This window comes from Podarcis filfolensis (genome assembly GCF_964270895.1).
Source record: "Podarcis filfolensis genome assembly, chromosome: 4".
Classification (NCBI taxonomy): domain Eukaryota; kingdom Metazoa; phylum Chordata; class Lepidosauria; order Squamata; family Lacertidae; genus Podarcis; species Podarcis filfolensis.
The window spans coordinates 97,141,367-97,156,550 of record NC_139607.1 but is presented as its reverse complement, the minus strand read 5'-3'; the positions used below and the strand labels follow the sequence as shown (position 1 = coordinate 97,156,550).

Below are 15,184 nucleotides of genomic sequence, written 5' to 3'. Positions count from 1 at the left end.
AGGACGGCCATTCAAAGCAAATAGATGCAATTGGTCTCAAATTTTACCCCTGAAAAAGTGGACATGTTCTGGGGGGAAAGGGGGACACATGGGAACCCTATTTGAATGCAATGACTCTGCTCTGTGGCATCTTTCATTGAAGACACACTTTCAAACATTAGCTTTCAAGTGGTCCGCAAAGCTGCAAGTCAAATAAAAATGGACTTTTCATCAAGCATGAATGAGAAGGTACGGTAGCAGAGGTACATTTTCCTCTTCACTGGAAAAGCTTCACCTCTTGGTTTCTGCCTGTTATATGAGTATTTTTAAAAATAAAATAAAATTAGAGCACTGTTGCTCATTAAAAAACACTTTTGCACCCACAGGAGCGAGCTGTGTGTCGAAGGCAGACCAAACAGTTAAACAGGTGGGTGCATTAGCTTGCAAGCACATGTCACTTTTGAAGCACCCTCAAAGCACATTCTTCCCCTCAAAGAATTCTGGGAGCTGTACTCCTTGCAGAACTACAGTTCCCAGAAGCCCCTTCTCAAACTATAATACCCAAAATTCTTTGGATGGGTGTGTGTGAAATGTGTTTTAAATGTGTATAGGGCGTATGTCGTCTCATCTCGGAGCACCCCCAAGTTGCCCCCTCCAGACACCATGATGGGAGTTGCAGTCCCAAGTAAGGCATTTATTGCATTTATATTTCCTCTTTTTCTCTCTCCAGTGAGCTCAAGGTCGGCACATGTCCTTGTCCCCCTCCTCATTTAATCTCCGCAACATCCCTGTGAGGTAGAATAGGCTAAGAGGCAGAGGCGAGCCCAGGGGGAGCGTTGCCACGGACAAGTAAGGATTCATAGAATCATAGAGTTGGAAGAGACCACAAGGGCCATCGAGTCCAACCCCCTGCCAAGCAGGAAACACCATCAGAGCACTCCTGACATATGGTTGTCAAGCCTCTGCTTAAAGACCTCCAAAGAAGGAGACTCCACCACACTCCTTGGCAGCAAATTCCACTGTCAAACAGCTCTTACTGTCAGGAAGTTCTTCCTAATGTTTAGGTGGAATCTTCTTTCTTGTAGTTTGGATCCATTGCTCCGTGTCCGCTTCTCTGGAGCAGCAGAAAACAACCTTTCTCCCTCCTCTATGTGACATCCTTTTATATATTTGAACATGGCTATCATATCACCCCTTAACCTCCTCTTCTCCAGGCTAAACATGCCCAGCTCCCTTAGCCGTTCCTCATAAGGCATCGTTTCCAGGCCTTTGACCATTTTGGTTGCCCTCCTCTGGACACGTTCCAGTTTGTCAATGTCCTTCTTGAACTGTGGTGCCCAGAACTGGACACAGTACTCCAGGTGAGGTCTGACCAGAGCAGAATACAGTGGCACTATTACTTCCCTTGATCTAGATGCTATACTCCTATTGATGCAGCCCAGAATTGCATTGGCTTTTTTAGCTGCCACGTCACACTGCTGGCTCATGTCAAGTTTGTGGTCAACCAAGACTCCTAGATCCTTTTCACATGTACTGCTCTCAAGCCAGGTGTCACCCATCTTGTATTTGTGCCTCTCATTTTTTTTGCCCAAGTGCAATACTTTACATTTCTCCCTGTTAAAATTCATCTTGTTTGTTTTGGCCCAGTTCTCTAATCTGTCAAGGTCGTTTTGAAGTGTGATCCTGTCCTCTGGGGTGTTAGCCACCCCTCCCAGTTTGGTGTCATCTGCAAATTTGATCAGGATGCCCTTGAGTCCATCATCCAAGTCGTTGATAAAGATGTTGAATAAAACCGGGCCCAAGACAGAACCCTGTGGCACCCCACTAGTCACTCTTCTCCAGGATGAGGGGGAACCATTGATGAGCACCCTTTGGGTTCGGTCAGTCAGCCAGTTACAAATCCACTGAGTGGTAGCATAGTCAAGACCGCATTTTACCAGCTTCTTTACAAGAATATCATGGGGCACCTTGTCAAATGCCTTGCTGAAATCAAGGTAGGCTACATCCACTGCGTTCCCTTCATCTACCAGGCTTGTAATTCGAACCCTGCTCTCTCCTGGATCCTTGTCTGGCGCTATGACCGCTACACCATACTGCCTCTCATCCCTCAATACATGGAGGGCTCCAGGATGGCGAAGGCAGCTCCGATGAATTCACTTATCTGAAATAAATCTGTATCATTCTCCTTTGTATCACGTTCGCCTCCCTCTTATTCTACTTCCTGCAGCAGATTTTGGGCTGCAAGCTATGTTGGGTCCTGTTTGGCTGCAGGGGCTGATGGGAGTTGGGAGTCCATCTGCGTCTGTAAGAACACAGGCTGCCTTCCTGGGGTAGCTCAGTTGGTAGAACACGAGATTCTTAAATCACTGGGTTGTGGGTTCGAGTCCCGTGTTGCATTGCAGGGGTTGGGCTGGATGACCCCCTAATGGCCCCTTCCAGCTCTATACAGTTCTATGAATTGAATCCCCATCGCTGCCACATAATATTACATATCCCCATGACTGGGAGGGCAGCATCTCTGTGGCCTGGGGCTTCTGCTGGGCTGGCTACCACTTCCGCATGGTTCTGGCAGGTCCCCTGCAAAGGTTTGTCAGGAATGAGCGACCAAAGCGTTCCAGGAACACCCAAGACTCTTGCCTGCTGTCAATGAGTTACTGATTAGAAGCTCTGCTCCCCATCTCGGATCTGAACCGATGTTCTCTGCTGGTGGCATTCGCTGGTTACACTATAACCAACAGCATCTGCCATAAAACACTCCAAGGTCTCTTTTTTGGGAGAGCAAAACAGCGGTTCCCCTGGTCCACACTTTTCAGCCACACCAATTTTTTAATGGATAAGAAATACATCGGTGGGGACGGACGACAACAACTCCTAGCAGCTTCTCTGAGGCTTTTGCCCGTTTTCCGAAATAGGACGTCCCTATTTTCATCAGAGAAATGTTATCACGGAAAGGGACGCGGGTGGCGCTGTGAGTTAAACCACAGAGCCTAGGACTTGCCGATCAGAAGGTTGGTGGTTCGAATCCCCGCGATGGGGTGAGCTCCCGTTGCTCGGTCCCTGCTCCTGCCAACCTAGCAGTTCAAAAGCACGTCAAAGTGCAAGTAGATAAATAGGTACCACTCCGGCGGGAAGGTAAACGGCGTTTCCGTGCGCTGCTCTGGTTTGCCAGAAGCGGCTTAGTCATGCTGGCCACGTGACCCAGAAGCTGTACGCCGGCTCCCTCGGCCAATAAAGCGAGATGAGTGCTGCAACCCCAGAGTCGTCCATGACTGGACCTAACGGTCAGGGGTCCCTTTACCTTATTTTCATCAGAGAAATGTTGGAGGGGACATCTGTTATCACAGACAGGATGGAGGGCGTGTGATCTGGCTCATAGCCACTGAAACCTGGGTACCACCACAACCCCCCCAGGAGAAAGGCAAAGGAAGTTAGGGGTCAGGTGGGGTCTGGGGAGTAGAAGGGGAATTGGATGCCAGCAGGTCGCCCTCTCCTCAAAAGTAGACCTCTGAGATCCGCTCACAACAACCCTGTGAGGTAGGTTCATCTGAAACACAAATGATGGACTCGATTATGTCTAGGGAGCTGGGTAATTTCTTTGAGCCTCAGTTTCCCATGTGCAACCACAACCACGCAGATGCTCCAATGTGCTGTTCTCTTCCTCTAGCTGCAAACTGCCTTTATCAAGCAGTTGGTCCCTTACCTTTCCTGCCCTGATCTGGCCACAGTGATCCATGCAACGGTCACCTCCAGGCTTGACTACTGTAATTCGCTCTATGCGGGACTGCCCTTGAAGCTGTCCCAGAAACTCCAGTGGGAGCAGAATGCTGCAGAGAGGCTCCTCACGGGGTCTCTGCCATGGGAGCATATTCACCCAGTGCTTTTCAAGCTGCACTGGCTCCCGGTGGAGTACAGGGTCAGGTTCAAGGTGCTGGTTTTGACCTTTAAAGCCCTTCACGGCCTAGGGCCCTCGTACCTACGGGACCGCCTCTCCCGATATGCCCCACGGAGGACCTTAAGGTCCATAAATAGCAACATCCTAGAGGTCCCTAAGGAAGTCAGATTAGCCTCAACTGGAGCCAGGGCCTTCTCAACACTGGCCCCGGCCTGGTGGAACGCTCTGCCTCATGAGACCAGGGCCCTGCAGGATCTGATTTCTTTCCGCAGGGCCTGTAAGACAGAGTTGTTCCGCCTGGCCTTTGGCTTGGAGTCAATTTGATCCCCTTCCCCTCTTTCTTTTTTCCTTTCTCCTCCTGTGATGAGGCTGCATTTTAATGTTTTAATGTTGTATTTTAATCTTGTTTTTAAGTATTTCAATCAACTTGTTTTTATTATTGGTTGTTAGCCACCCTGAGCCCAGTCTTGGCTGGGGAGGGCGGGGTATAAATAAAATTTACTACTATTATTATTATTATTATTAGACACCCCAGAGGTTCAAATTGTTCCGCACAAAAAGCTATTGAATATAGAAGTGCCGCACCACCACCACAGACACCGTACAATTTGCTTGAACGTTTGTGAACATAACAAAGCTGGACAAAGGGGCAACATGTGAGAGATGCAAGCAGGAGAACTCTTTTTATTTAGAGAGGACCACAGGAAGTTATACAAACACCGTTCCCTGCCCCAAGGAGCTTACAAAGACATTCTCAAAGGCATTCACAAATCCTCAACCCACAACAGCAAACAGCAAGGACACACAGGAGGGGGAAAATTCAAGCAAGACAGCTAGTTATTTATAGAGATGAAGCTTGAAAGGAAAAAAGTAAAAACTGGGAACATCTTGCAAAGGGAGGCGTAATATTTTGCAGCATTCAAATTCACCTACATGGGTACAGAGACCGTTTGCAAAGCAAGGCGTCGCTTACTCTGAAACTCGGGGGGGTGAGAAGTGAGAGGGAGGCGTCGACAGGCAGAGGGCAGCCCCCCCCCCAAGATCTGCATTTCTGAAATGAAAAATCACAACACCAGCCATGGGCCCAGCGAGCCTTGAACAAGCTCAGTAGGTACAGAAAGGGAAAGGACTGGGAGGAGGAGGTGTCGGAAGATGGAAAGGGAACAGGGCTTCGTGAGCGGGGAGATTCTGTGCTAGAGAGAAGTACAGAACCAGAAGTGGAAGCAGGCCAAGAGGCAGAGATGAGTCCCACTGGTGAAGAGTCCTACGTGTCTCTCCCTCCTGCTGCAACACACTCCCCTTCCATCCTGGTCTCCCAGTACTAGAAGAGGCATGCAGAGAGCGGAGGAGAGGTTGGCTACACGCAGGCGCAGTCTCCGATTGCTTCCAGAGGACTTGGATGGCTGTGGGGTGGAGGGGACTTTCAGTCTTGGCAACTGATCCATGGGTGACCCAGGCCTACCGGCGATGTGCTGCTGTGCCCATTAGGCCTGAGACTCCACTCAGTCGGTGCAGATTGTGTTCTTGCTAATAAGGATTTAACTCCTACTTCCACAGTGCGATTTGCTGCTTTCTCGCTCCTGGCAGGCCCTGGGGTTGAATGTGGCCCTCCAGACCTCTTCACCTGGCCCTGGGGACTCTCCTCAGGCCACACCCCCTCCCCAGCCACACCCAGCCCAATTCCTGCTTTGCTTCTCGCATTAATGTCCCTGCCTGATTTTCAAATGCGTCCTCCAACTCTGATGAATTCTTGCTTGCCTGGGAGATGGATGTTTTGTGTGTGTGGAGAATCATAGAATCATAGAGTTGGAAGAGACCACAAGGGCCATCGAGTCCAACCCCCTGCCAAGCAGGAAACACCATCAGAGCACTCCTGACATATGGTTGTCAAGCCTCTGCTTAAAGACCTCCAAAGAAGGAGACTCCACCACACTCCTTGGCAGCAAATTCCACTGTCGAACAGCTCTTACTGTCAGGAAGTTCTTCCTAATGTTTAGGTGGAATCTTCTTTCTTGTAGTTTGGATCCATTGCTCCGTGTCTGCTTCTCTGGAGCAGCAGAAAACAACCTTTCTCCCTCCTCTATGTGACATCCTTTTATATATTTGAACATGGCTATCATATCACCCCTTAACCTCCTCTTCTCCAGGCTAAACATGCCCAGCTCCCTTAGCCCTTCCTCATAAGCCATCGTTTCCAGGCCTTTGACCATTTTGGTTGCCCTTTGACCATTTTGGTTGGAGAAGAAAGTCTGGAATATAAGAGGTCGAAATCATATAGGTTAACTTGCCCCGCACCCCATTTTGCTTCCGGCTCCACTTATTCCTGGAATGTGGATCCTGTAATGTTGGTCAGAAGTATTTGCGGCTGTTGGGATGAAAAAGGTACCACACAACCTGGAATACCTCAGGAGGAGGGACTGAATTACCTAGCGGAAGCTGCAACACTTTCTGCTGGGAGGTACTTAACGCCTGTAAAATTGGCAAAGATATCTCATAATAGTGATAATTTATGTTGGAAATGTAAAGTAAAAGAAGGTACTTTTTATCATACGTGGTGGACCTGCCCCAAGGTAAAAGACTTCTGGGAGAAGATTTATAATGAATTGGAAAAACATGTTGAAATATACATTTAAGAAACCAGAGGCCTTTCTTCTTGGAATAACAGGTCTGGAATTGCCCAAGAAAGATGTTAGACTGTTTTTGTATGCCACAACTGCAGCTAGAATTTTGTTAGCTAAGAAGTGGAAAACACAAGAAGTCCCAACAGTGGAGGAATGGCAGATGAAGATGATGGACTTTTCGGAGCTAGCTGACCTCACTGGAAGAGTCTGCGACCAGAAGGAGGAGGACTTCCAGGAGGAATGGATGAAATTAAAAGACTATTTAGTTAAATATGTTAAGATAACTTAATTGGAAAAAATTGCAAATACCAGATAGGCTTAGGATTTAAATATGTAACGTTAGAGAACAGCATGTTTAAAGTTAAAATGAAAAGAAAGAAAGATGTTAAGTGACTAAGTTAATTTTATGAGAAAATTGATTTTGGAAAACTGTTACAATGATATACACTGAAATTCAGCCAGGAGATTTGAGGAAGTCACTTAATAATGTTACTAAGATTGGATTAAGTACAATTAAGATGTATGTTTGTTAAAAATTTTTGGAAAATCAATAAAAAAACACTTCCTGCGGGGGGGGGGCAGGGGAGATGCGCTGCAACATTTTGTTGCAGGTAACACTTGTTCCACATGCATTTGGACAAGGAATGAAATAGTAGTTGAAAGCAAAGGGCAGAGAAAAATACATATGGGAAGATTGGCTCTGGTGGGTTGCTTGCTTGTTTGTTTGTTTATTATTTCCATTTACTGCATATCCCACCTTTTTCTCCAAGGAGCTCAAGGTGGTTATATGGTTCTCCCTGGATTCGAACCCTGGTCTCTCAGGTCCTAGTCTAACACTCCAAGCACCACACCGCACTGGCTACCACAGGGCTGCCATGAACCTTCCTGGTGCTGCTGGGTTTGGAAAACAGATGCAGGTTTGCCAGGGAGAAAGAACCACATCGGTCCTTAAGACTGGCTGGATCTTGCAAGGAGTCACCTGGCACAGGTGAAGTAATGGTAAAGGGACCCCTGACCATTAGGTCCAGTCGTGGTCGACTCTGGGGTTGCGGCGCTCATCTCGCTTTATTGGCCGAGGGAGCCGGCGTACAGCTTCTGGGTCATGTGACCAGCATGACTAAGCCGCTTCTGGCGAACCAGAGCAGCGCATGGAAACGGCGTATACCTTCCCGCTGGAGCGGTACCTATTTATCTACTTGCACTTTGACGTGCTTTCGAACTCTAGGTTGGCAGGAGCAGGGACCGAGCAACGGGAGCTCACCCCGTCGCAGGGATTTGAACCGCCGACCTTCTGATCAGCAAGCCCTAGGCTCTGTGGTTTAACCCACAGCGCCACCCGCGTCCCTAGGCACAGGTGAAACCAGCGTGCAAAAGAGCAGACAGGTAAACTGAGCCAGGGCAATGGGGCAAAACAAATAGGCTGGGGGTGGAAAATCTCAGATTTGCCCCCTGCCTTAGGCACCACTTTCTGCTGCCAGAACAGCTCCCTCGGGTCATGCGCCTAGCTGGCCTTTGGCTTGGCTGAAATATGTCTTTAAACAGCAACGATGGCTCTGACGTGCCTGAATGGAAAGATGCACATGTGAAAATGCCTACATTTTTATCCTACCTTTTCTTGAAAGGGCTGAGAATAATGTGCAGAGTTCTCTCCCTCCACCAACCTGGCTCGTTATGGCCTCACAAACAACCCTGTGAGGTGTGTTGGGGTGAGAGGAAAAGTGCCTGCAGTACCAAGCGGGGATTTGAACCCAGGGCCCCCCAGTGATTATCGTCTCTCTAACCACACCACCACACTTCCTACTGTGTTGACTCCAGCACCCTGGTCTCACAGGGACCGACGAGACGCTTATGAGTAGCCCACAAGCAAGACCTGAGCTCAGCAACACTCTCCCCGCTTGTGATTCCCAGCACCTGGTATTCAGAGGCACCGTGGATTTCATGAGGACTAGGAACTTGCTCGATTTACGGGTAAGCAAGGAAAAGAGAAAGCCGGCATTCTTCCGAAGGCCGATTCCGCTGCGCAACACTCTCGTAAGGCTCACAAGGAGGTTCCCACACGACAGTTGCTCAAACAGGAGCTGGTACATATTAAGCTGAGCTTCCAAGCCCAAAATTTATTACATCTTCTGAAAGAAATGACAACAAATCAATCAACACTGGTGGTTTTTCAACGGGGTCCCTTCAGAGAAATGTAGCGATGGATGGGACAACACCCCATTTCTCAGTTCATCGCAGCAACTTGGGGGGGTTGCATTTGTTTGCTGATATCCGTTCTCCGGTTGGAGATCTGTCGTAGAAGGATCTGTTCACGGCTCATGCTTGGAACCCCCTGATTTCAGAAGGGATCTGAAAGATTAGGACTCCTTTCTCAGTGAAAAGGTAATAATACTGTTTCTTGAACAAGGCCTGGATGACCCCAAAACGCTTTAAGCAATTAAACGATGACTCCCACCCACTCCCGGTCACCCAGAGCCAATTCAGTCCATCTGGAATATCTCATTAAAGAGATTCTCTCTCCTTCAGCTGACGTAGCCCAGCAGCAGAACATCTGCTCAGCATGGTCTCAGGTTCAGTCTCCAATGGCATCTCGTTTATTCCTGCATTGCAGGGGGTTGGACTAGAGGACCTTTGGGGATCCCTTCCAGTTCTACAATTCTATGATTTCCAGGTCAACCTGGAACCCTGGGGATCTGCTGCCAGTCTAGGTAGACAAGACTGTGCCAGGTGGACGGGCAGAGTGACTTGGGAGAAGGTGGCTTCGATGTCCCTGACTTTACGCCAGTCGCATTTCTCCTGTTCTTCCGCCACTCAATTCTGGGTGCATGGCGGTACGAAGGACCATTGGCGCCGGCCACGGGCAGCAGATATCTCCCAAACCAGCAGGAGCGAATCCTCGCAGCCCTAAGGCAAGGGAAAGAGAGTAGAGCATCCCAGCGGCCCATTGTTCCCACAGTGACCTTCTCCCAAGGCCTTCCAATAGGGTTGGCATGGCAACCAGAGTTAGGCCTCTGAAGCCGCGCTAGGCCGAGCTCTCCCTCTGGCGCCCGGTGCCGCGCAGACGGGGCGTCGCCAACCCTCCCTTGGCACAGGATCACGGGCGCTTCCTCACGAGTCGTGCTTCCACTTGGAGCTGACTTTATCCAGCAAGTGCCGGGTGCTCTCGCGAAACTTGCGCTGGGTGAAGTAGAAGAGGATGGGGTCGAGGACGCTGTTCATGCTGGCGAACGGCCGGGTGCACTTGTAGACGATGGCGAAGGCTTGCCGGGTGAGGCAGGGCACTTCGGGGATGGAGCGGATGATCAGGTAGAGCGTCTTGGTGAGGTGGAAGGGGAAGAAGCTGATGGCGAAGACGAGGACCACGATGATGATCATCCGTATGGCCTTGTCCTTCTTCTTGCGGACGGCCAGCCCGATCATCTCGTCCTTCTGGCACAAGATCTTAGTCATGCAGCAGTAGCAGCCCAAGATCAAGACAAAGGGGATCAGGAAGCCCGTGACCGTCAAGGTGATCCCGTAAGGGAAGTAGCTGGCAGAGCGGTCCGGCGGGCTCAGGTCGTAGCAGACAGTCCGGTTCCTCTGGATCCCGGTGGCGGCGAAGACGAAGGTGGGCAGGCACTGGGCGACCACCAGGAACCACACGACCCCACAGACCATCCAGGTGAAGCCTTTGCCCCTCTTCTTGTGCCAGGTGGAGAGCGGGTGGCAGATGCCCAGGTAGCGCTGGATACTGATGCAGGTTAGGAAGAGGATGCTGCCGTGCAGGTTGGTGTAGAACTGGAAGCGCACGAACCGGCAGGTGAAGTCTCCGAAAGGCCAGTAGTCCTTCTGGGAGTAGTTGTAGATGAGGAGAGGCAGGGAACAGACATAGAGGAGGTCAGCCACCGCCAGGTTCAGCATGTAGATGGTGGTCCGCGTCAGAGACTTGCGCGACAGCCAGATCTGGGCGATGACGATGAAGTTCAAGGGCAGCCCCAGGACGAAGACCACCGAGTAGACCACGGGCAGCAGGATCTGCTTAAACTCCTCGTGGTAGGTGCACGAGTCCTTGCCGCTGGCGGAGGAGGTCAGATTATCCATGCCGTAAACTCCTGGGCTTGGCTCAGGCCCTGGGTTGTCCTCGAGGTAGCTAGGATCTGTGGGCAAGGCAGAAAGAGGGTCAGGTGTTTGAGCCCCGTGCTGGGCAAAAGATTCCTTAGTAAAAATATTGATAAGTTCATGAATATTACTGGCCCAGAGATGGAAAGAAGACAAAGTCCCTAGCAGAGAGGAATTGCAAACCAAGCTGTTGGACTATGCCGAAATGGCCGGAAAGCTCAGGGACCAAGAAGACCAAAACTTTAATCAAGAATGGGGGAAAAAAATTACAATTTACTTGAGAGACAATTGCAGGCAGGTGAAAACATTAGCAGGATTGCAATAATACACTTGTAATGTAGAAATTACTACTATGGACAAATTGGAGAGACATAAAACTTGGATGATGAAATAATATACAGTGGAAAAGGTTGATAACAGGACCCATGAAGGGGAAGGTGGGAAGTCTTAGAGATACGGAGAAATCTCTAAATATGGATATGTATTTGGTAATGTACACTTGTAAAATAAAATAAAAATTATTTCATTCATGTATGTGTGTGTGTGTATATATGTGTGTGTGTGTGTGTGTGTGTTTTAAAATTAATTAATACATTTCCCAATTAGCAATCAATTTACATTATCATATTGAGCCTCACATTGGGCACAAGATTCCTCCATTGCAGAGGACTGGACAGTCACTAGTTCAGGCATAGGCAACCTTGGTCCTCCGGATGTTTTGGGACTACAATTCCCATCATCCCAGACCACTGGTCCTGTTAGCTAGGGATGATGGGAGTTGTAGTCCCAAAACATCTGGAGGGCCGAGCCTGCCTATGCCTGCACTAGTTGATCCTCATAGTCCCTTCCAACTCTACAATTCTAGGATTCTTGGATTCTAATACATGTTTATTTCAGTGGAGGCTGGTCCCTGTAAAAATAAAAGCCAGTCAGACCTGCTGCAATTGGGAAACGCATCTCCTGGTTTAACTTTCGCTTGCCAGCAGATGGCGCCCGTGTGACGCACAGGGAGATAAAGTCCAGGCAATAAACAGGAAAGGAGGTGGGCGCTAGAGATCAAATTTGTGCTGCACCTGCATCAGAGCTGCTCCTGCTACAGAGTGATGCATCCCCCACCCCATCCATTTATTTATATCCCGCCTTTTCCCCAGGCCGGGACTCGAAGAGGCTTGCAACACAGATTAAATGCAAAAAGCTAAATCCATATGCAATGTATTTGTTAAGAAGTAATTAAATGCCAGAATACGTTGACTGAATTGACTGAAGCAGCATTCAAAAGCCTGCACATTCTTACAATTACAGGTCATGCAAGAAGGATGTCATTTAGTAATATTAAAATACAAACCCAAAAAACACTGCAAGTACGCCTAAGTACATGTAACTGCAGGGGTGTGTGTGTGTGTTTGTGTGCGTATTATTCTAGTTTACTCACTGCCTCTGTCTCCTTCCCCTGTCTGCCGCCTCCTCTTGTGTCAAATTTTCTTTGTTTCATCATTACATTTCTATCCCGCCCTTCGTCCCAAAGGAGCTTGCAATTTCAGATTGGAAGCTCATCGGGGCAGGGACCTATCCCCCTGTTGCTGGCACAGCACCTTTCCTACCGCTGGCATGTGGATCTCAGAAGGGAGTGCTTTTTTTTAGAGAAAGAAAAGGAAGGTGAGACTCTTCAAAGCCTGAGCTCTGAACTCAGTGCAAATCCTGGCGCTTGCCAGCATGCCATACTGACTCATCTAAAACTCAAATCGTTTCCTAGGCTGAAACCTTTAGTGTTCCCTGCGGGCCCTCTAGAAAAAACTACAGCTGGGTGGCCAGAAGTCCACTTAATCAACACAAAAAGTCCCCAGCATCACCACCAACATTATTCTCGTTTTATAAATTTTTATTAAGCTTTTCCTTTACAAATAAATCCGTACAACCATGTTTACAAATTTCCTGTTTTTGAACTTCCACCAGCACATCCCTCAATCATCCATTTTTCTTATCTTCACGCATTTTCTATATGATATTGCCAATTTAATATTATCTTTCCATCTCTATTTCTTTTTTACAATATACCTTATACTATCACAAAGTCTCCTTAAAACCCACTAGCGTTGTCTGTTCATCACAGATAGTTTTCAGATAATCCGTGAACTTTCCCCAGTCCTCGATGAATTTGTGATCTTTCTGATATCTGATTTTTCCAGTCATTTTATCCAATTCTGCATAGTCCATAAGTTTCATTCTCCACTCATTCAAGGTCGGTAGTTCCTCTTGTTTCCATTTTTGGGCCATTAATATTCTTGCCGCTGTTACTGCATACTGAAAAAGTTTGTGATCACTTCTATTTATCTCTCTTCCTGTTATTCCTAACAAAAAGGCTTCTGGTTTTTTTACACACGTGTATTTAAACATCTTTTTCAACTCATTATATATCATTTCCCAGAAACCCTTTACCCTCTTACATTCCCACCACATATGAAAAAATGATCCTTCTTTTTCTTTACATTTCCAACACTTGTTACATGTTCACCACCAACATCATTTACTGGGTTTCTTACCCTAACCCTTGACCATAAAGTCCCAGGGCGCTTCTTCTGGTGCTACCCTGAAGGAACAGAACTCCAAAAGGAAAGTGATCCCATACAATTTGAGGACTGGGGGAAATGGTGGAAAGTAAATTTGAAATTTACAGACTGTTCTCTTTTGAAAGAAAATTACATGAAAATGATGTCTAGATGGTATATTACACCAGTACAGATAGCAAAAAATGTGCAAAACCGGGTCAAACACATGTTGGAAATGTAAAGGAAAAGAAGGGACTTTTTATCATATGTGGTGGGAATGTAGAGAAGTTAAAACATTTTGGGAAATGATATATAATGAATCTATGTGATATATACCATCACATAGAGGAGGGAGAAAGGTTGTTTTCTGCTGCTCCAGAGAAGCGGACACGGAGCAATGGTTCCAAACTACAAGAAAGAAGATTCCACCTAAACATGAGGAAGAACTTCCTGACAGTAAGAGCTGTTCGACAGTGGAATTTGCTGCCAAGGAGTGTGGTGGAGTCTCCTTCTTTGGAGGTCTTTAAGCAGAGGCTTGTCAACCATATGTCAGGAGTGCTCTGATGGCGTTTCCTGCTTGGCAGGGGGTTGGACTCGATGGCCCTTGTGGTCTCTTCCAACTCTATGATTCTATGATTCTATGAATTGGAAAAAAAATTTAAAATGACATTTGTGGAAAAAACCAGAAGCATTTTTGTTAGGGATTGTAGGACAAGACCTGCCAAGAAAAATAAAGAATTTATTTATGTATGCTACAACAGCGGCAAGAGTCTTGATCGCACAAGGATGGAAGAATGAGGAAATCCCAATGAAAGAACAGTGGCAAGAAAAATTGATGTGTTATGCAGAGTTGGCTAAATTGACATACAAATTGTGGGACAAGGACAACTATGACTTTAAGGAAGAATGGGAGCTTTTTACAATTTATCTAAAAAGACAACAAAACGAATTGGACTCCTTGGCAGGTTTTGAATAAAAATAAACAAATTTATTGGTTGATAACATGGTAGATAGACAAAGTAAGGATATGTATAATTTTAAAACATGCAGAGAATAATATGTGCTGAGAAATCAGAGAGAGGAGCTGAGGGAAGTCTCTTTTTCGAAGGCGGGGGAAAGGGGGGGAAATAATGAATATGATATGTTTTGATAATTTGTTATGTTGAAATTGTTAATAAAACTTTTTTTTTTTTTTTAAAGAAAAGCGATCCCTACCACCTTCTGCAAACGACGGAGCAGCATGCAAGGCATATGGGTTTCCAGGAAAGCTGGTCCTTTTACGGCCTTGCACATTTTTATACATTTCTGTTCCCTGCTCCAACATCTCCTGCCCTCCCCACCCACCAAAACCATCCACAGCAAGACCATCAGATAGCAGCTAACCATAACCCAAATGACAAGTTCAAATGGGCAGGAAAAGCCAGACATCATCTCCACCACAGGCCTCTGGCTTGCTTTAATTCCTTTTTTTTAAGCTGGAAGATGCAAAGAGGTCGGGGAAGTTGTCTTTTGCAGAGAGATTGGCATTTTGAAACGGCACTGCTTGGGCTAGACTGCCGGCCGACCTCCAGCCTGGCTAGACACACATGGCTTTTGACACCTCATACATCTTATCTCTTTGCTCTGGCACCGAAAGCAGGAAGAAAAGCAGTTGTGCGTATGCAGGCGCTAAAGACTTGCACAAAGGATAGAGCAGAAGGCAAAGGCTTTTAGGAGGAGGCGCTATATCCTAAGGACTGCCGAAGCAGGAAAAGCTCTCATCTCCTGCATGAATCGGGCCTTCTCGGTGGTGGCTCCCTCCCTGTGGAACGCCCTCCCACCAGAAGTCAAGGAAATAAACAACTACCTGACTTTTAGAAGACATCTGAAGGCAGCCCTGTTTAGGGAAGTTTTTAATGTTTGAAGTTTTATTCTGTTTAATATTCTGTTGGGAGCTGCCCAGAGTGGCTGGGGAAACCCAGCCAGATGGGCGGGGTATAAATATCATCATCATCATCATTATAGATTCAGGTAGGTAGCCGTGTTGGTCTGAGGCAGTAAAAAAAAAAAAA

General features: G+C 47.3%; 1 protein-coding gene and 1 long non-coding RNA gene across 4 annotated transcripts in view; one reads left to right on the top strand and one right to left on the bottom strand.

Annotated features, from left to right (window-relative positions):
- The window catches only part of LOC310760986, a 221,998-nt gene that overhangs the window by 49,732 nt on the left and 157,082 nt on the right, over window positions 1-15,184 (top strand). The window lies entirely within an intron of this gene.
- The window catches only part of P2RY6 (pyrimidinergic receptor P2Y6), a 47,031-nt gene continuing 40,424 nt past the window's right edge, over window positions 8,578-15,184 (bottom strand). For all 3 annotated transcript variants that reach the window (XM_083610019.1, XM_083610017.1, XM_083610018.1), the window contains exon 2: window positions 8,578-10,625. In XM_083610019.1, coding sequence (XP_083466145.1) covers window positions 9,598-10,569 — 972 coding nt within the window. In that variant the 5' untranslated portion in view covers window positions 10,570-10,625 and the 3' untranslated portion in view covers window positions 8,578-9,597. The remainder of the gene's footprint in view (window positions 10,626-15,184) is intronic.